This window comes from Physcomitrium patens, chromosome 14, assembly GCF_059467195.1.
Source record: "Physcomitrium patens ecotype Gransden chromosome 14, ASM5946719v1, whole genome shotgun sequence".
Lineage (NCBI taxonomy): Eukaryota > Viridiplantae > Streptophyta > Bryopsida > Funariales > Funariaceae > Physcomitrium > Physcomitrium patens.
Genome location: NC_143423.1, coordinates 931,020 through 953,301, shown reverse-complemented (window position 1 = coordinate 953,301; position 22,282 = coordinate 931,020). Strand labels below are relative to the sequence as shown.

General features: G+C 33.8%; 1 protein-coding gene and 1 non-coding gene across 2 annotated transcripts; both read right to left on the bottom strand.

The window, feature by feature from the left end:
- Positions 1-5,407: 5,407 nt before the first annotated feature.
- Positions 5,408-9,046, bottom strand: LOC149987787 (F-box/kelch-repeat protein At1g15670-like). Its single transcript, XM_090255541.1, has one exon. The coding sequence runs from the start codon at positions 7,274-7,276 to the stop codon at positions 6,080-6,082; it is 1,197 nt and encodes a 398-aa protein (XP_090111667.1). The 5' UTR covers positions 7,277-9,046; the 3' UTR covers positions 5,408-6,079.
- Positions 9,047-9,609: 563 nt separating this feature from the next.
- LOC112291146 (uncharacterized) lies at positions 9,610-14,039 on the bottom strand. Its single transcript, XR_016506191.1, has 2 exons — positions 10,306-14,039; positions 9,610-9,875 (listed from the first exon to the last, which is right to left on the bottom strand). It is a non-coding gene; the product is annotated as an uncharacterized LOC112291146 (transcript).
- Between the last annotated feature and the right edge of the window lie 8,243 nt (positions 14,040-22,282).

Below are 22,282 nucleotides of genomic sequence, written 5' to 3'. Positions count from 1 at the left end.
TTTCTTTTCTATTAAGGTTATTTTTATTTTATTTTCATCTTATTTATTTTATTTCAAGCATTAAATTCTTAAATAAATCAAATAAATTCAATCTATAATGGATTCTTATCTAAATCTTATTAATAAATTATTATGTTGCAAAACAACTATTAAATAAAAAAATACATAAAAACTAATTATCTAGAAAGACTTTATTAAAAATTAAGGTAAAATTTTTAATAAAAATCATAGATAACATATAAAATATTTTAGTTTATATTACACTTTATTTACTTAAAAGACTTGTATTTAATTTATAGGATTATAAAAAATATAAAATAAGATAGATTAGTAAAAACAATCATATAAAAATCTTTAAGCAAAGGTGAAGAAAAAAATGCTTAAGAAAATCTAAGATTGATACTTTGAGAAAATTGATTGAAAACCAAGGTCAAAACCAAATCCAAAGGCACAAGTCTACATACCTACAATAATTAGATGGTTATTTGTTTGATTTATTTGCAAGATTAGAGAGAGAAATAAATAATATTTTTATAATTTTTTAATTAGAGGAAATTTAGTTTGTAATGACTTTGTAAAAGTTATGTAAAATAAAGATTGGATTTGGCTAATTTCCATTCTTAAAAAATAAAATATACTTTGTAATTTTTTTCTAAAAAAATTAATTGTTGTACATCTAAAATAAAAAATTTTAGCATTGTAAGAATATTATTGTTAGATTTATATTATAAATTCAAATTTTATTGATCTACTGGATTAAAAATTAATAGAATTTAAGTAAATTAAGTATGAGAGTAATAATTACTTTTAATCCAAATTATAAGATAGCTTCAATTAAAAGTTGCTTGTATTTGGTGATATAAATTGGAAGTAGTAATAAACAAGAAGAAAAGAAGAGCAAAAACAAAATGTGAAATAATTGCAATTAAGATATTACATACAATAAAATTAATTATAATTTATTTAATAGATTTTTATCCAATAAAAATATAAATATAAAAAATAAAAATATATATATTTAATTAGGTAATTTTTTTTATCTATCCAATGACATAAAAAATATATAAATTCAAATTAATATGAATAAATTATCATAATTTTAAAATATAATAAAAATATTTTAAAAATTAAATGAATAATTTTTACCTCAAGAATAAGTTGCTTAAGAAATCAAGAATTTGAGCCTTATCAAGACTCACAAGTAGTGTATATGGGTCTCCTAGAGAGGCTTCAAGGTCTTAGTCTTATTCTCCTACCTATAGCCAAGGTGCTATAACCCATATAAAACTTGTACACCTTCCTTCAAATAAGGACTAGAATAATTGCTAGTCTTTCTATTGTCTACTAGTACTACTATTATTTTGGATTTTTGAGTTTACTATAGTGTTTAAAAATATCCAAATAGCCTAAGAAGTGCATATGACCTTCAAAAACTTGCTCTATTTTTTCATAAGAAGGTAATATTAGAACCAAGATCTTAACATTAAGGTTGGAAATCAAAGACTATCTAATCCATTAGCATAATTTTGACTTTTCTTACTATTTTTTAGTGTGATTCTTTTCAAAAACAATTCACATATTTTTAGCTTAGAATTAATTTTTTTATAAAGTTTAAGATAAGTTCAATAATTAATTAATAAGTAATTAGATTTTAATTTTTTAATAGATTTTTATAGTTGATAAAGATTTGATTAGAGTTCAAAAAAGGTTTCTTTAGGATTTGGTTAAGATTTGGTAAGTATCTAATTAGAAATTTATTAGAATTTATATTTACTTTTTATAGATTTTAGTTAGGATTAAGATAGGATTTTTCTAAAGATTAATTAGGCTTTGGCTATAAATTTTTGGATTTGATTAGAATTCTATTAAAGATTGATAGATTTTTTTCGAATTATTATAAGAAATTTTAGGAGTTTTTAGGATTTTTGTGAATATCATTTGATGTTTGATTAATATTGGTAGTGGCTTAAAGAATATTAGTAAGATCCATATCCAAGAGCTAGAAATACACTCAAATATCTTAGAGATGAGTAAAGGACATATAAACAACCTTGAAAGTTATCAAAGTAAGGTCATCCATGGATATTAATTGATTGATTAATTAAGTGATTGATTAATAAAATTTGATTTTCTTGAAGACTTTAAGAAGGTTATGATTGTAGAAACAAGTGTTTTCAAATACATTATATATTCTTTTTAATTACAAGAAAAAATTTAAGGTAAATTAAAATTACTTTCACATGAAGTTATAGTAAAACTAAATTTCACATAACAAAATACCAAGTTTTTTATATTTTTAGATTCTACTAGTCTAATATTGTCTATTATCTAAATCTTAATGGTTGAAATTTATCCACAATTTGGATCTTATTAATTTAGATTCATTTAATGTTTAGTATCTATCCAATCAGGTCTAATATCTAATTAATTAGATTTACTAATAATACTATATATTAGATCTTAATATCAATTGAAATATAAAAATAAATATATAAGATAAAATATATAATGTAATAAAATCAAAATATTAAAAATAAATATTGATATCATAATATTATATATATATATATATATATATATATATATATAATGAATCTAAATAAAATTATAATTAATACTAGAAATATGTTACAAAATAACTAATCTGATATGTATATTTCAACAAGATTAAACATCTATTATTTTTCACTATTTTCTTTATTTTTAAACTATTTTTATTATTTAATCTAATAATAAGCATTGTTTCAATATTATACTTATGTGATTTTAAGGTAAAACTTACATATTTATTAAGGACTCTTTCCTACCACAAAATTAATTTTTTTAATTTTTTGCTCTTTTTTCTTTATGTCTCTATCTCCTTCACTTTTATTTTATTTTATTTTATTTTTCTAAAGAAATTAATATAATCCTCTTGTATATTGGATTCTTTTTTTAAATATTTTAATTAATATTTAATTTAATCTTAAGTAGTTTAAAAATATTCAGTTTCATATATATTAGATCAATCTACTTAAAACTTAAATCAACTTACTTATCTCTATAGATACTTATTTCCCTAGGACTTTCTACTCTCTCACCAATTTGTTAATTTTGTACTTAGTGATATAGTTATTCAACAAGGGGGTGAAAGTGGTAGAAAATAGAATCCTTGGTAACAATTATAATGAAGCTACTCAAATGAAGAACAAGAGATTTAAATTTGAAATGTTAGTTGGAAAGATAGATACAAATAACTAGAAGATTGTTTTACATTGGAGGGAAGTTGGAAGTGAACTATGAAGAAAGATTGGTAGAAGATGTATGCTAAGAAGAGAAGTTTGTAAGGATGTTAAATGACTAATAATTTTTTATTGATAATGGTTCAATTTAATATTCTTATGTTTATATATATATATATATATATATATATGTGTGTGTGTGTGTGTGTGTATGTATATATATGCATATATATATATATATATATATATATAAATATAAATATGTCTACATTGGTCTTTTCATTTATATAATTATTTTATTTTTATTTTAATATTAATTTTTTAAAAATATCATGTAGTATTTTATTATTTAAATATATAGACTTTTATATATGTAGACTTTTATATCTATCTATCTATATATATATATATATATATATGCATATATATATATGCATATATCAGTAGCATAATTCTAAAAGAATTACTAATTCTCCTAGTTTCTTATTTGGCATTAAAATCAAATTTATTGTGATTGAAACCTTTTTTTTAATGAGAGAATTTAATATTAAATAAATTATTAGTATTCAACACACATTAACTTTAATAGAATATTTTTTATTGATTTTTAATAAAATTATAGCTACCATTTTACATTTTATTATGATGTAGAAAGGGCCTTTAAATAAAATATACACCATTTAAAGACATAGATGTAATTCTTTACAGACAAAGGAATGCTAATACAAAACCAAAGATTTAACAAAATAGCTAATTAACAAATCACTAATAAGGATTTCAATCTAATAGACGTGAAAAACTTCTTTACTATACTATCAACTAGATAGATACTAAAAACTATAATACTTAGATAATTAAATCTAATTATTTTTATCAAATATAAGATTCAAATAAACTAATCATTTAGAATATATGAAAATAAAGCCTAAATATTATTTGGATGACAATATTATAATCCAAATTTTTTACAGGATTTAAAATGTAAAAATGAACTTACAAAATTTGAAAAAATATTATTGCATACTTTATATACAAATTTTTAACTAGTCATTTTGTGGAACTTAACTACATGTTATATCTAATCAAATTTAATATGGATTGTGGCTAAAGAGACATACTTAGATCCCACATACGAATCTTGTAGAATAATTTTGTTTTAAAAATCCTTCTTTGATAGACTAAACCTATTAAAAAATTGTCATTGTCCTTACAAGGCTATGGAATAGGTTTCAATCTTTAATCATTATCATATTGCATAGTTTTTTTTTCTAATTCACTTCAAATTGTAGTAAGATTCTACAAAAGAATTAAAAGTTGAATTTTTAATACATATAGTAAAAATTCCTAAATAATTAGTATATTAACCAAATAAACATGTATATTAAGAGCAAACTTACAAACAAAAGCCTTAAATTATGTCCAATATCTAATAAATAGGAATACACATTACCATGTATTTCTTCTTATGTGTAAAGTCATTAAATTGCAAAGCTCTTAAACTACTACTATATCTCTATTTATTTATTTTAAATTCAAATGTTAAATTTGGACTTCTACTGGTATAGTTTATGTAATATAGAGGAATAAAATGCCAAAAACGGTGTAACTTTATTTGAAAATCATATATTAGATTAAATTACTTGGCAATATAAAGTCTTTTTTTCTAAATTATAAATAAAATATAAAATGTCATGAGATAAAATCAAAGCCAAAAACAAATCAATTCTTTTTTTCCTAATTTTGTATAAGAAAAAACAGAGCAATGAAAGAGTGTGATCATTAAAAAGTTTACTTTGTAATGTATTAAAAAAACTAAACTATTTTTAATTCTTCTAAAATAATTCCAATTAGCTCAAAGAGTACAAAGTAGGATATAAACCTTTGATATCAATTAAGTAATAAATTGGCTACAATAAGAGTCTTGGTCTTTTTTTTCTACATACAACAAGTAATATTTAGTGATAATATATCCCAAACATGTGATATTGAAGTACTATAATCCCTTGTAGTTAGTGCATACTTCAAAACAATATATAACTGATTGAATTCCAAGACCTCCAAATAGGAAACATAGACACTGTAGAATATAACATTTAGAATTCATTTGCATTTTGTGAGAAAAAAATATATATATTTATTTTTATATTTATTCGCACAATGCTCTGCAAAAAACACATTTTAAAAAATCCTCTAATAGACCTCCTGTATTTTCTAAAATTTTCAAAAGTTAGAAAGAAGGAAAGTAAATAAATAAACATATTTAAAAAAAAATTACCGTTGGAAAAAATCTTGGCACAGGAAGATTTGCATTTCTTATCCTAAATCAAAGCCTTAAAATCATCATGCAACACCTTGTTTTATTTCTAAAATTACTAGCAACGCAAAAGAGGTAAACCCTACGAAGGATTCGAATTAATATTAAGAAAGAAAGGAAGGAAGGAAGAAATTTTGAGGCCAGGAGGAGCGGCACCAGTTGGGGGGCCCTCATCGCACGCCACCAGTCCACGACGATGAATTGACCGCGTGCTGTCGGCGTTTTCGATTTTATCGCGACGACACACTTTGATGCACCGGTTGTGAATCGAGAGAGTGATGTGCGTGTTTTGAGGGTACGAAGCTCTGAGGGACAGTGCTGTGGGTTTCTCGTCGTCTTTGTGTGCACAGTCAGTTACGGATGCTTCGCTTATCAGTGGCTGTGTGTTCTTCGTTTGCGTCGGTGGTTGGTGAAGTTATCAAGCTTCGGGAGGAAATTATCTCCCCAGGGATGACCCAGACTGGGTGGCGTAAGGATTCCAAAATTCGTCAACCTAGCTTTGGATCGCTATCGAGTGCGCCGAGCGGGTCGTGACGTTTTCGGACTAAACTTCGACGACGCAAGACGCCTGGGTGATTCCGAGGAATCGAGCGTTGACGGTAAGTGCTTCCCAGATGCCCTTGTTGCACACGGAACCGCCCTTCGACACCGTCTCAATGGGTAATCGGTACAGGAACGTTTTGCACTTCTCTTCGTCGTCATGCGTGGCTCCTGTCAACACAAGGCTCGAGCCGAAAGATGTCATGCACAATGCTGCGGAGATGCCCTCATCGCCCTCAGGCAACTTGTCTAATAACCTCCAAGTATTGTCATTGGAACGATACGAGAGGAGCTCCTGATCGCGCACTGCGTAGAGGCGTTCGGCGGCGCTTACAACAACACATGGGCCGACATTCAACAGGTTCTCGATCCGCGACCACGACCGCTTGAGAGGGTCGTAAACCTCAGCACTCGTGACGTGCTGGCAGTGCATCAATCTGGGGTATCCACTGATAGCGTAAAACTTCCCGCCCATCACAGCTTCCATGCATTCGTCTCGATATTCGTGCATCCGCGGTAGAACCTCCCAGGAATCACTCTGGATGTTGTATCTCTCGGCGGAAGGAAGTACACGTTTCGTGTTGTCGTGACCTCCGGCCACGAAAACGAAATCATCGACTGATGCACAGGCGAAGAAGGATCTCGTGCTGAGCATGTCGGACGCTCGCCGCCATGTCCAGGTGCTGAAATTAAACACACAGACCGACCGAAGCGTCTCCCAAGTGGCAGGGTTCCACCCTCCAACTACGACGAGCCTCCCTTTCACGGCTGCGAACTTACAGAAGAGAGGAAGCCCTAAATCACGATACTCAGGGATTGGAGGGAGCCTCTCCCAATCGCTGCGCTGTCCCAGTTGGAGCAAGCTGACATTGTACACGGGGTGTTGCTTCAAATCTACCTGAGAAGCAGCTTGCAGCAAGCACAGAAAGTGGACAGTTGTGCCTCTCTCCTTGCGCTGCTCATAGAGCAACGTACTGTTCACGACGTCCTTCCACTTCCGGCAAACACCCTGCAGAAGGGCGTGGGAGCGAGGGGGCAGACGACACAATACTTCCATCGCGATGTCATCGGGAAGGCGAGGAATGTAGGTCCAATTCTCGACCCGCCGTCTCCTATTTCTGGAGGCGCTGGTGGAAACCACGGTCCGATCCTCTTCATCCTCCTTGTGATCCCCCGTGCAGCCAGCTTCTATGACAACCATTGTTACAGCTTGGGCACAAGCCACAGTAGCCAGATGACGTATGCTTTTGCATTCTAATTCTCTTTTGGGGTTTCTGCCAGCATATACATTCTAAACGATTTGGGCTCACTCGCGGCTCTAGCAACCAGATGGGCAGCGATGAGCTTGAAAGAGAGATTCAAAACACACATGTGAATGGACGAGTGAACGAATACCCGACAAGTCTGGTCCTCGATGGCACCTTCAGGTTTTGCAAGCTTCGTCGCAACATGTTCCATCAACCTCTCGGCAGGCTCCACCTTCACCACCTTCGCATGAACCCCCACAAGCACACTTCGATCAGCCGTAGCGAGGGACTTCCATGACTTCCATTAAGAGTACTACCTCGGTGATGAATGCTGTGTTTTTTTTTTAAGCCTTGCAGATGTGCATGTCTGTAATCAGCAGCAACCTCTGATCAGCAGCTGGCACTCCCCTTGTGGCGAAAGTTGGACTCCCCTCACCCCTCCCCTCCCCGAACACCCAACGTCCTCAAACAAGAGTGTAGAATATTAGATACGTTTTCAGCTTCCACTTCTGCCTTGTGCACATATCATGAAAACCTGGAACAGCGACCAGGACGGATCAGACTCCATTTGCGAAATCCAAGACTCCAAATTGTGATGCAGACTTTGCTCCTCCTTTATGCGCTAAGTTTAACCCATCCGTCCTGTACATATTGACGGTTACGAAATACATCACAAATACAGTTGACAAATGCGTATCCAGCATCTACAGTGTCAACAGAATCATTACAGCACCACGAGACTGTGGTCTGATACGATTCGGTGCTCGGTGGTAAGATCCTCTTGATTGAACCTATCGAATGGGTTCCCGAATTGGACCAAAGTAGAGCACATCGGCGGATGATCGCTGTGGATGGGGAAAAGCATGGGCCCCAGCTTGCGTGACCGCTGGTCCCACAGCGGAGTAAAACGGTGGAGGCGACTTTGTTGCAAAAAACGACTTTGGGAACAGCGCACAGCGATGTGACATGGCTCTCAGATGCCGGTCAGTGAAAGATTTGCAGATCTGTAGATGATCGCGAGTTCGTGATTCATACCCGACGGACTGACTTGACATCTTCTTCTGGTTTGCGAAATGGTGAGGAATGAGTACTGGCAGAAGAGTGAAACCATTGACCCCAAAGTTTTCAAGAAGTGTGTGCAGGCGGTCTGAATACGCTCTTGCTGCTAAACAAACCCAGCATCATGAGCTTGGTATGCACAATTGGGTCTCTTCTAGACCAATACAAAGCCATCTGAACTCTACTCCTAGGTCAAAAACTGGTAAAACTACCAAAACGAGGGACAGTGTGTACAGCACAGGAACTATCAGAACCTACCAGTGACAAGCGAAATTGGCAGCTCACGAACTTCAGCGAATGACCACATTGCGTAGCGTTGTGTTTTACGCGCCTCGGATTTTTGAAAGAAAGGGTGAAACCTGTTCAGAAAGTCAAAACCTCGAGATGTCTTGCACATAAGAAGGTCAGTCATAGTTCGGTAGAAACAGGACTTGCACTTGGGGGATAGTCAACAAAAAGAAAAAAAAAAAAAAAGGATTCGCGAGTGAGGTACATGGCAGCCTGCTAAACAATGGTCAAAGAGAGCTAAACCACGAATTAGGGCACATCGTAGACACCTATTCCGTATTGAATGGCTGCGACAACGCAATCACACTCGAAACACGTTGCGAAATGTTGATAGCGAGAAATTCTCTTTGACTTGGAGCTGGGTCCAGGTTTTCCTCCCCTGCTCCAAGTCAATGCGCAGAAAAAGGTCTGTCGTCACACGGTGCTGAGCGAGATTTGGCTCTCGTTGCATCTGCTTATATGGCGTCCTGTTCCGCCCACGGTCTCTGTGTTCGTTTGGCACACGTTGCATCCTTCAGGATGAATGGCCGGCAGCATGAAGATTTGCCCCGCGTTCTTATCAGCGAAGCTAGCTTGCATGCTTGTCAGAGTTGTAGATAATTGAATTTGTTCCTTACTCTCTCTTTTCTTCCATATTGCGAAAGTTCTATGAAGCGGGAATTGAATCAAAGAAGACAATTTCGAACAGCAGAATTCTTCAAACCGACGAGATGCAAAGAACTGCCTGCAATTCCGACATATTTTCGAAGGTACTCGAACTTGAAGCAAACAACGTAAGCGCAATTAAAGCGTCACCAGGAACAAGACCATCTCAGGAAACTTTTGCAACCACGGCGGCAAAAAGACAGGCTCATAAGAAAATTCCACATCGAACGATTCCGTTTCTTTTGACTAAGGATGGCAACCCTTCACTCTGACAAGTAAACAGAACTTTGACGAATTCAAAATAGAGTACAGTAGCTTTTCCATAGAAATAAAGCGGTCGTCCCTGCTACATTTGGCTATGCATAACGCATAACAAGAAGAGATCAAAAAACGAATTAGTGTCAGGTTACGGTCAAATATAAGATGTCCTTTTCCAGAAGCAGGCGCGCTCCATCCTTCGAGTTGCGGGCTCCGCAAAAATGCCCGATGAACATCTCACAAGCAGTATACAACTCACGTCATCAAGACGGTTTGGAATATCAGCGCTCAACTGTTTTGTGCCTACACATAAAACTCGATAGCGTTCAATTTTTCTGCTCTCGTGCATGTACACAAGCAAACTGAGTTAAGAAAAGCAGGATGAGGGACAGAGAACTGGCCAAACATGCAGTCCTTCCTTGGACAAAGTCGGTGAAAAGATTCAACTTCCTTGACATGCCTAAAGTAGGCCCTCCCCGAATCATTCGATTTATTCCCCGAATGATGGGTATAATCTCACCGAGTTATTTCGTAATTACGGCGATGTGCATAAAATGGATAAAGTACCAGGGAATCATGAAGTAACAGAACTGAATGGTTATACAAGCATTTGTTTCTTGATCAATAAGATTTGTGGCGTGCTCGGCCCTCGCTGCAAAACGCAAAGCGAGAACCACCGATCCATTGCATCAATCTGAAAAGACGAGAGAGAAAGAGGATCAGTGCCGCATACCTCGGCATCACTCATCGCCCGGCTTGCACAGAAAACTGCGTGCTGAAAGGCACAATGCAGACCTAATACAGTGTGCTCTTCCTTCTTTCAGAATCCCCATCATCACACACACTACTTCAGCCATTGGAAGTATCCTTCACTTCAGATGAAATCGCAGCTCTAGACAGTTAACCCATCGAGCTGTAAAGGCAGTTGAGAGAAAAATTTACCACATGTTACAAAGTCGGCCACTCTTCTACAATCACCGCTTATGGGTATCGATGATAACAACAAGCTGCCTTAAAAGAGAGGGACATCGGAACATGATTGCAACGAGATGTGGATGATTCCAGCAGTACCCATCAGCAACTTGCTGCTACCGGTATTAAAAAATGTGTGTTAGATCACACACTTTGATTCCACCTTCACATGCCTGCACATTTATAGACTCCGGAGGAACTGTCAAGGAAATGTATCGAAACAAGGGCCACTCTTCCAGGGGCCACATCGAAATAGAGCCTGGATGCAAGGGGGAAAAAGTTCTGGTGCAAGAAAGTGGGGTTTGCTGTTTCCCGCTCGGTGTTGTTTGCCTTTCTTCTTTTCTTTGTGGTTGCAATTTTTTAGTTTGAGGGTGGTGCAAAGGCCGGTCTGCGGCTGCTTAGATATCTTTGTAGCGGGGATGTCATGAAGACTTCGTGAGCTCTTCTAATCAATACTCTGATGACGGAATTCTCTGCGTCATGTTTGTGATTGAGGAAGAGTAACTTGCCGTTTTGCGTCAACGGAAGCAGAACAATGCAGACACAGGAGGGAACAAAGAGATGTAGATCACCTGAAAGCGTGAGTGGAGTGAGTTTGTAAGCCTTTTTTTCGCGAGAGCATTGTGTTGGTCGAAACGAAATTATTGTCGTGTTCCTAAGAATGGGTGAATCGAGATTTTCTTACAGTCCGTGGTACTGGAATGCGTTTGTTCACTGTGAGAATTCATCATTCTGCGAAACATCTTGTTCATTTAGTGGAGATGATAAATGAATTGAAATTTTACCGATGAAATATCGGCCGATTGATTGCCGATCGGGAGCCTCTTGATAAAATAAAATTAATTAAAATTAAAACACGCTTGGCAATGTGTTGTGATCCCCGAGACCATTCGATGTTGTTTGTTCTTAAAAGCCAGCGTCACTGCCGAACTCTGAACAACGTATCCACATCTTTCTCTACACTTCACACATGCACCTCCTAGAACTTACTGGCGACCTGCTCGGAAGCAAATATCAGAATGCTTCTTGATTACTTCTGCTTGTAGCGTACTTCGGTTCTTTCCCATCGAGACGAATTTAGTCCTTATGTTGTGTGCAACAGTGAGGTCTGCAGGTGATGGATCCAAAATTGAAGTTAATGTAGGAACCCGGTTTTGCTTCTTTCCATCTGCCCTTGGGTCCTGTGGAAGCCAAATCCAAATGTCTGTGCAGCAATGGCGAAGTGCGATTTTGAAATAGAAACAGCAGGTCTTCACTGATGTGGATGGTCGCAGGTGAAGTAGGTGAATGCAAAGGATGCAAAGCGATGTTTCCTGATGTACAAAGGAAGCTTGGGCAGCTCTTCGAGAAAGTAACGAAGTTCTCACGAGGGGCGTCAAGGAGCTCTTACGGATTTGACAGAGATGGCACTGACAGAGGCGGAACTTGGCCTTTCAAGCTGTTTTATGGGTTTTTGCCTGCGACTTCGACTGAGCGTGTACGAGTGTGTCAAATCAGCATTTCGGCATCCGCCATCATCACCAGAGTCCGTCTCTACTCGAGGTCTTTCTGAAAGTTGCGAATGCGAAAAGTCATGAGACAGATTTTTTTCTTTTTTTTCTTTTTTTTTTCTTATTTGCTTTTATCATTTATCTTGAAGTCGGCACTGTCAGCATTTTTTTTTCTTTTTTTTCTTTTTTTCATGATCCTCTTCAAAAAGAAAAACCGACTGATACCCTCCTCGGTTGACCTGACGTAAAACACCTGAAGAAGATATTTAACTACGTCACTAGAGCAAATTTTTAGTTTGCTTCCAAACATCATGCTCTGCCAACCTTGCAGACAAAACTCATGCACACACACACACACATACGTTGTCATTCAGTGGCTAAAATCATGAAATGAACCCTCTCAATAAGTGAGTTAGGAAACACCAGCTTTGCAGCAGACTTGAAGAATCTGCTGCTATGATATGGCTCTGATGCTGTTGGGTTAATGTGATCTGACATGGTAAGCTTGTAAGGCTGCACAGTGTCAAAGCTGTCCTAGTCCAACCAGCCTGCTCCCACAATGACAACATTGCCAGGCAAACTTTCTAAAACGCATCACCTTCAACATAATTGGTTTGCGTATCATCTGCCGTTTGATTTCCTTCACAAGTACAAATTACAATCCGGATCAAAACCCACTTTGGATGAACCCATTCCTGGAGGCAGGGAAAATGAAGAGGTAGGAAGAAATCCGATTCACAACATACGTGGCCAGTCAGTTGCTCAAAAATACACCGCACCGGTCCAAAAAAATCAACTCTCTTGCATCACTGGAAGTCTTTTCGCCCAGCCTCTGAGCCAGGACCCCCGACGTGGATTTTCACACGTGAGATCCCATAGATTCTACTCTCATGCAATCCACCGGAACTGAACAACCAACGTGTAAAAAAACATGAAATATGCTGCCATAGCATTGCAATTTTGCAGCAAGGGTGATACAGACTCAGTGAACACGCAGAAGCAATCATGTTGTCAGCCATTGCAGCGCCCGATCGAGAAACGAACAATCGCGCACTGCCAGACCGGATTAGAGATCCTAAGCCCTGTACTGCAGTTCGCTTGCTCTCACCTCAGTCTTTGTCCACTGCCCTCCCACTGTAAACTCACAAAAAGGCTGTGAAAAGGCTGTGAGTTTCTGTCACGTCCGCAGCGACAGAGAAACAGAGATCCACGCCACGAGCCCAGCGCCAACCCGCTGCTGATTCTGCCAGTCAAAGGCACACGGAAGGACAACGGCAGTCACCGCATTTAAAACCCTAAAATTCAGATCACGAAGAAGACAACAACACAACCACCTTCCTGGGACGAAACCCTAAAACGGGGTTCAAAAATTCGATTTCCGACGTGGCCGTGGCGGCTTTTGACACGTGTGTTCTTTTAGGTTTAGCGATGAACTTTCCATTTTCGAGAAGTGAAAGGATGGTGGGTATCCAACAACATCAAATCCAATGATACAAAATTAATTTTACCCACATGAGAAGAAGAGTAAGCACAAAACAATAATAAACAAATAAATAAAATAAAAGTAAAGAATTAGCACCTTCTATGGCCCTGGACTACCACAAAGAGCTCCCCACTACCCCATGTTGGTTGTGGCATGGCTCTTTGTAGGTGATTACACTTGGACATCTTCCATCGGAACACGATATTGATAGAACTAGACATTGGGTTTATTCCTAGCAATAACCTCCTCCCTTCTTCAATGTGGGTTTCTATTATTGTAAAAACAACAACAACAACAACAACAACAACACAGGCTCTTCCTTCTCTCCTTCATCTTTCGCAATAAAGTTCACTTTTCTCTCAAGAGCCCTTTTTCTTTCTTTTCTCTTCTTTCCTCCCCCCATTTTGTCTGGTTTAGAGTTATCCATCTTGAGCTGAATTATTCACTTCCTCGACCCAGATCGGAATAACGCCTTTAATGTAAGATTTGATCCAAGACGATGCAATTTAAGAAACATAACATTAGTACACCAGAAAGAAACCAGGAAGCCAAAAATAAAGGAAACCCATTTAAGAAGAGAAAGGAAAAGCAACGATGGTGACGTGGGGTGGGAGGGGTGATTGAACCACATTCCTTTGGGCATCACTCGTGAGGCAAGCAAAGCAAAGCAAGCTTGTCAGGCTTATAAGCCAGGCTGCTTCATAAGACGATTCTGGGCAGAATCCATGGGAATGAGTATCACTGTTTCAAGCACGCCTGGGGTTGGAATCAGAAGCATTATGAGAAGTTGTTCTCCCGCATGTTGTTCCCAGGCTAGCACCTTGTAGGGGAACCAGGTCATTGATTCGTTCCTGTGCAGGGGAACGTCCAAGGGGCACACCACCACCACACGCACCCAAGCAAGGGGGCCAGGGGCAACCATCAGACTACTGAGTGGAGAACATGGGAACGGTTCCCAAGCCAGCCAGCCTTGGGTGTGGGGTGTGGGGAGGGGCCAGACCCCTCTCCAAGTTGGCTACAGTGCCTGTGCAGGAAGGCTTCTTGGCTACAACCAAATGATTGAATAAGATTCTCTCAAGGCAAATATAGCACGCTCACTCCCTCACACTCACACACACACAGCTACACCTACTAATAGACTAGGAATGAAGGTAGGAAGGATAGATTGATGAATGACCGAGCATTTAATTATGTGCATAAATGTTGCCCCCTCTCTTTGACCCCCACGAGTAGTCAATCCCAATTCCTGGAGAAGGGCGAAAAGAACACCGTCGTTCTGTTCATTTCTCTGCGTCCAACTATGACTGAATGAAAGAATGGATGGATAGATATATGGATGGATAGATATATGGATGGATGAGTATGTGGATGAATGAGAAATCCAAGTAAAATAAGTAAGTAAGTGAGTGCTGTTGCACTCACTCACGCACTCGCACACTCACTTACTTACTTACTGGGTCTCAGTCTCACTCACTCCAGTCTCACTCACTCACTCTCACTCGCTCACTCACTTCCAGTCTCTCAGCCCCTCTGGGTGGGCTTCTGGTTCTGGGATGCTCCCTCCCCGTTCCCTCCCTCGGGAACAACCCCGTTCCTATGCGCTCCCTTCACCCTCACGTGTTGCCGTTGTGGAAATGTATGTTTCGAACGAGCTCCAATCTATGCTTTCACTTCAAACTTTAAAGCAAAACCACCAAACTGATTTTCATTGCATATATAGGTGATATGTATTCAGTGATTCTGGGAAGGAGAGCTGTACGAGTTTTGTATATTACATGATTTATTATTATTTTATTCCATTTTTAAGATTTAGACCATGGAACTAGAGTTTTCATTTATTTATTTTATTTATTTTAGGGTGGCTCCTACTTTGTGAGTGAGCCTTGCAATACTCCAACCTCCATTTCAAGCATCATCAAATAATGTTGAAAATTCTACAAAGCAAATCCCATCTTCTAAGGAAGGATTCTTTGATGTGCACGGCCCATTGACCAAGTGACACTTTGTGTCTAAGCCTTGTGGGAGGAGTTGGCTCATTATCAAAGGATAGTTTTATACCCTAAAATTGTATTGTTTGTTTTTATGCATGGATTTACCCATTCACAATATGAAATATGTTTATGTGTTGTTGCTAAAGGAGAGATACTTTGTGCTTAGACACGGAGAATAGAAAAAAATTGAAATTAAAAGTAAATGCTTTATTCTTGATGCAATTACATGATGCATGAAGAGCCAACTAAATTAATATAAAAATAGTGACTGATTATGGACATTCTTTCAAACCACCCAAACTATCATTTGCAAAGCCAAATTTGTTGCTGTTTTTCTCATTTCTTCTTTACATGTATAAAGTTTTGATTCCTGAAATACACAAAATCATACATGATGTCAGGTACAGCTACATAAACAAGTTTCTATGATTTTAGTTACAGTTGATAAACATATTCAAATAATCAGGTTTCTGTTGGATTTGTGGGTTTCAAAATAACTTTGTCACTGTTTGAAGCTCAATAGTGTTCCATTGTGATCAAGAGCTCTGTGACTTTTGAGTTTGATCCTAAAATTGCATGTGCAATGTGAATACACCATTCACTCTAATTTCTTACTTGTGCACATAAAACTGCTCTTTGATTGAAAGTTTTTTATAAAAGAAATTCAAGAGCAATTGAATTACTATAAAATTTCTTGAAAAATCAAAAAAATTATAATAATGCAGGTAAAATTTTAAGTTACTTACAAGTTAAGTTAGGTCCTTAAATTCTTATAATTTTATTATTAATTTCCATTACAATTTTCTAAAAATCATACAAAAATAATTAAATGCATTTTTCAGTTCTCAAAATCCAATATACAAATACACTTACTTTAAACTCTGTCCACTGTATCACAATAACATAAAAAAATACTTTTTAAAGTGTTGCTGTTATTGAATGAGTTTCTTTGTACCTTTACACACAAAACAGTTATAATTGAAATTCCATTTTTCATAATTTTTAAATTCTTTTTAATTGATTATAGTATCACATGATTGCAGTGTTAAATAGCAAGGAAATCAATACAAGGTACTTAAGGAGAAATTTAAAAACTAAAATAGATATTAATTCTAAGAATATATATATATATAACAATATCTCACAAGATTTTGAAGTGTTAACCTTCGGCTTAGTTCAAAAGCCTGAATTTTTTTTTAATCAATACAAGTTTTGAATCATGTATATATATATATATATATGTATATGTTAATTATTGCAAGTTCTAATCCTATTAAATACAACATACACATACTAATAAAAAAATTAGAAAATATAGGTTGAGAGTTTTGAAAAAAATAGATCAAAATTATGTAGTACAAAATGTAACATTTATTGCAATTTTAGTGTCAAGACAAGTCTCTTATATTAATTTGGTGTCTTGCTCTTCAAAGAATCGATACTATAATTTTTATTATTTTAATCCTCACTCTATTTATCAATATATATATATATATATATATATATATATATTATTTCTAAAATTGCAAAGCTCTCACAAAGTCAATATGCACTCTAATCCCTCAAAACCAATGTTCATAGAAATCCTATCAAATCTTCTTTAAATTCACATTCCAATTAATAAAATAATATATATATATATATATATATAATTTTTGTTGAGGTGTAATTTTTTATTTTAAAATTTAGATTTGGCTTTGGTTTATAGAAGGCCGTATCTATATATATATATATATATATATATATGAATATAAGATTTATCCACTAAATTTTGTTAATTTTAACTCTTTACTTTTATCTAAAGATGCCTATAATATTATTTTTGTTACTTTTGCTATTATATTTTGCCTTATTTATTGCACTAAAAAGGAAGTAAAAGTGATTTTTACAAATAGACATTATTATTACTTATTGGTTTTATTACATTATTAATTATTATATATGATTCTTAAAAAATAAAATAAAAAATCTATATTTTTAATTAAGCTCTTCTATAATATAATGCTTTCTTCTCTTTTTCCTCCAATAGCTATATTATAATACTACAATATTTATCATGTAAATTTTAAAAAATAAAAAATTATATATTTTGAGAAAACAAATCTATCTATTTTTATATTTTTGTTATAATTTTTGTTGTAGTTATTTACATATCTTCTTTTGAAAATAGAATAAATAAATGTGTATGTATATATGTATGTGTGTCTATGTGATTTTTGATATATAACTTAAAATATTTTAATAATGAATTTAATTTTAGAAATATATTAGTTTTTATAAATTAAAAAAATTATAATTGTTTCAATAATGAATCATATTTATTCATACTAGCAAAAACTCTTGCCAGTAGGCACTGCAATTCCTTGCATATCCATCCATTCAATGTTTCCATGTTCCTATATTCCCATGTTTGTTCCGACTTTTCCCAAGTTCCTCCTATTCCCTTCTTCATGGCTAATCACAAGGCTTATCGGTGGTATACTCAAATTGTTTTTTAAATTAGATAGGATATTGCTAATATCACTACAATTTTTCACACTTCTACTACAATCCACCACCTATTCAATATGTTTTTATCTATTTATTTATATATAATTATAATATATTATTACATATTTCTAATTAATTTTCTTATTTATTAATTATATAATAATTTAAATAAAAATTAATGTGAATAAACTATGGTCACTATAACAAAAATTGTGATAGCATTAGTAATATCCAATATATATATATATATATATATATATTCTAATAATAATAATTTTAATTTCCAAAAATAAATTTATAAATTTCTTGCTTGATATGGAGTGTGGCTAGTGGGTGGAACAAAATTTTATTAACATCATGAATTAGAGACCATAAAAGTGAAATTTTGACAATTTATTAAGAAACAAACTTTTTCGAATTTATTAATGAAATGTAAATTTGTCAAAAATACCAATAAATTTCAAAATATTATTGCTTATCTTCTGTTTTGAAGTCTTTTTAGTTTACATTATTTCAAAAAAAATAAAGATACCTTAACTTGTATCAGCCATTAAGAGTTTTTCAATCAGATTTTTTTTAATTCAAATGTCAGAAAGAAAATAATGAATTTAGGATACACATATATATTTAGATACTTGTTTCACATTATTATGATAATGACTTATGTTTTTCTTTAATGAGACAATTATTAATGCCAACCTTGTAGATTATGATTTGTCTAGTGTATACATTATCTGGTTCTCAACACACATAAATACACTATAAATAATAATATATATATATATATATATATATATACATATAAACACACAAAGATCAAAAGAAAATATTTCCAATTTTTTTTTGTATATATATATATATATATATATATAAATATAAACACACACAAACAATTCAAATTCTATTCAATACTAATCTGTGTTTTTGTAGTACATATTGTAAAATTTTCAGTTTAACTAAAATAAAAATTATTTAAACTGTTATCCATGAGAATACTAAAAAGTAGTAATTAGAAAGAAAAACAGCTTTAATACATAATGTAGTTCAAACATACTTCAACAAATGCAGTTTTAGAGAATTAAAATGAAATTTTAATATAGCAAAAACAGTTACTCACTAATGTTTAAGAATATCTAGTTATATAAAATTGGATTGAATACACTTGTAATGTAACCATGGTATTAAAAATAAAAATATAAAATAAAAAAAGGAAAGAGAAAAAGGTATCAAATAAATAAGTGAAAGTTGTATATTATTAGTACCAATCAAAATTCAATGGTATACATTGTTGCCTAGACTAAAAGTTGACATAATCACTTATGTTTTTGTAGAAACATGATTTATTGTAAGGTAAGTTGACAAGGTCTTGATGTGAAGTATAAGCATAAGTTCAATATAATTTGACACATGAATTTTTTTTATGCCTAATTAATTAAATAAACCTCTCTCTCTCTCTCTCTCTCTCTCTCTCTATATATATATATATATATATATATACATCTTTGTCAATTTTTAAAGTCTTGAAATTACTCCTAGTTATCTTTCCCATTGATTTCTTCTTATTTATTCTAATACAGTCCTAATCAAACAAATGGTTTAATTTGTTTAATCTTAGAACTCAATAGCTATATTATTCAATAACCTATACTATAAGTAGCCATGGTATATTGTATCCTACATCAATCATAAGTAGTTTTGCTTATTTGTTTATTTGCATCTTTCATATTGAAATGTGTATTTGATAATATAGTTGAGAAATAAGTATTATTACCTTGTAAGCACTTCATTTTTTTATATTATAAATGTCTGGAACGTGATATGAATATATATTTAGTTATCAGTTCAGTACTGTGTACTAAGAAAAGTAACTTCTTTTTGTTCTCTCTATAAAAGATGTGTATGATTTATTTATTGATTAAATAACATCAGTAAATAATAATTGTAGTGTTTTTCAAATGCGTGATTAAAATTAGAGGCAAAAACAAAGTTAAGCTGTATCATTGTGAATTGTGGCGTTTATGTTTTTAAATGTTTGAAATTGTTTCTCATGTAAAGTTTTTTACTACAAGAAGTATTTTCAATGAAAAGATTCAAAAGTTGGATTTCTTCTTTTAAATGTTTTAGATGAAAATGAAGGATTTAAAACACATTAAAATGATAGAAAAGAAAATAGAAAAAGAGAAAGTGAAGAGCTAGACACAATCTAATAGAAGATAAATGCCTTGATTTAAATAAAACATTACCAAACTGATTGTGGTAAAAAGTTGTAATGTTTATCGAATTTTGAAGCTAATAAATATCGAAAAACAAGTTTGCAAATGAATAATTTGCAGTACGTTTTTAGAACGGTACCAGATATTCTATCTTTCTTAAGTAATCAAACACCACTAAAATTGCATTGTGTCTCAAAGATTTGGAAAGAACATTTCTATGGGATGATATGCAATGGTTTTAAAGGCATCAAAATAACAATACTGATAATAATAAAATGTGATAATTAAGATCATGGAAATTAATTCAAAGAATATTGTGGTTTTCAAAATGTTACAAAGTTTGTCATTTCTTATTCTATACTTGTCCAATAAATAGCAGCTGGGAGAAACAAATCAAATTTGTGTTTTCTTTTTGAATTGAAACAACAATGTCATTGAATATCAGTCTTATGAAGAATCAAATATTAAAGAAGGATCTCTTATATTGGTTCATTTACCTTCTCTGGACCACTATCGATTTCAGACGTTTTCACTAATACTCACAACGTTATTTGTAATAAACTTATCTTTAAATTTTAAATATAACATGAAATTTAATGCTTAAATATAATTACTACATTTATTTGTCGAACATTCCTTTCCATCATTTGTAAATTCTCTTATGCAACTTTACTCTGGACAAACTATATTACAAATGAGCTAGTCCTATGAACATTATTCGAAGGCTTGTCAAAAATATACGACTGTCATTTTACGTATACAAAGATTATTAGTATTTATTAGTATTATTCAAAAATTTTCTGTAATAAAAAAATTATAATACAATTAAGAATTCGAATGTATTGTGGGTCTAAATTTTTGTGAGATTTTATTAAGGAATCTGTGTCTTTTGTGTGATTATTTTAAAAAAGAATAAAACTTATCTTTCTATTATAAATGAAAAAAATTAAAGAAAATAGTCTCTTATAAATGTGTAGAATTTGAAAATAACTAAGTGTTCATATTGACAATTCTTGCTCAGTGATTCATAAATGTTTTGCGATTGTTTACAAATGAGGAATTTTGAAACATTTCAAAGTCACTTCTTCTTTCTTTCAATTTTTCATCTATAAACATTAAAGCATCTAAAATAAGTTGATAGAAGTACTTTGTTGGTGGATGATTTGCAACATTTCATAAATTCTAGTATGTCTCTACATACACACACACACACACACACACATATATATATATATATATATATATATATACATTTATCAATAAAAAAATGAACATGGTTACTTTCAATATTTATTTATTTACAATACACAATACCATATACCATAATAAAAGTTAATGTTTAATGTAATGCATTCAACAAAGCTTCTGAGTTCATTGGTGCAAACAGCTTCATTTCTTCCTACAAGTTCGCTTCTTCAAATCTTTTTCATCCATGAAAATGCTGCAAAAGAGAAATAAATACTTGCACACAGGAATGAATAATTTCTATACTAGTTTATAATTGTCCACACTAATAAATTTCATGGACCAGTCTAGAGGAGGGGGTGTGCACATACATACATTCATGCAAATGTAAACATCCTGAAAGACATGCTACACACACACACATGTATATATATATATATATATATATATTTCCACTGGACTCTCAACAAAGGTCAAGGGTCAGCTTTAACCTAGTTAAAAATATAACAAAGTAAAGAAAACACAAAGAATAATAATAAGAATAACAATAATAATATTAATAGAAGGGGGGGGGTTCTGGGCGCTGGTCGGGCAGCCCGAAAGATCGGACGGCCACAATGACAGCGAGATTTTCGAAGCTAATAGCTGTCCGATCTGGCTTAGATCTACGGTAGCCGTGCCATACCAGTCCCCCTCCCGCACGGCCCGCCTCGTCGCCCGTGGGAGGCGAATCTCGCCGGAATCCGCCGTAATTCGTCTATGTCGTCCGTCAGCGTTTGTCGACGACGGGTCTCGTTCGTCGCGTCCGGTTTTGACGAGGACGAGGCTCCTCGACGACGCAGCAGCAGAGAGTGCACTCTTGCCTCCTCCATCGCGAACTTTTCAC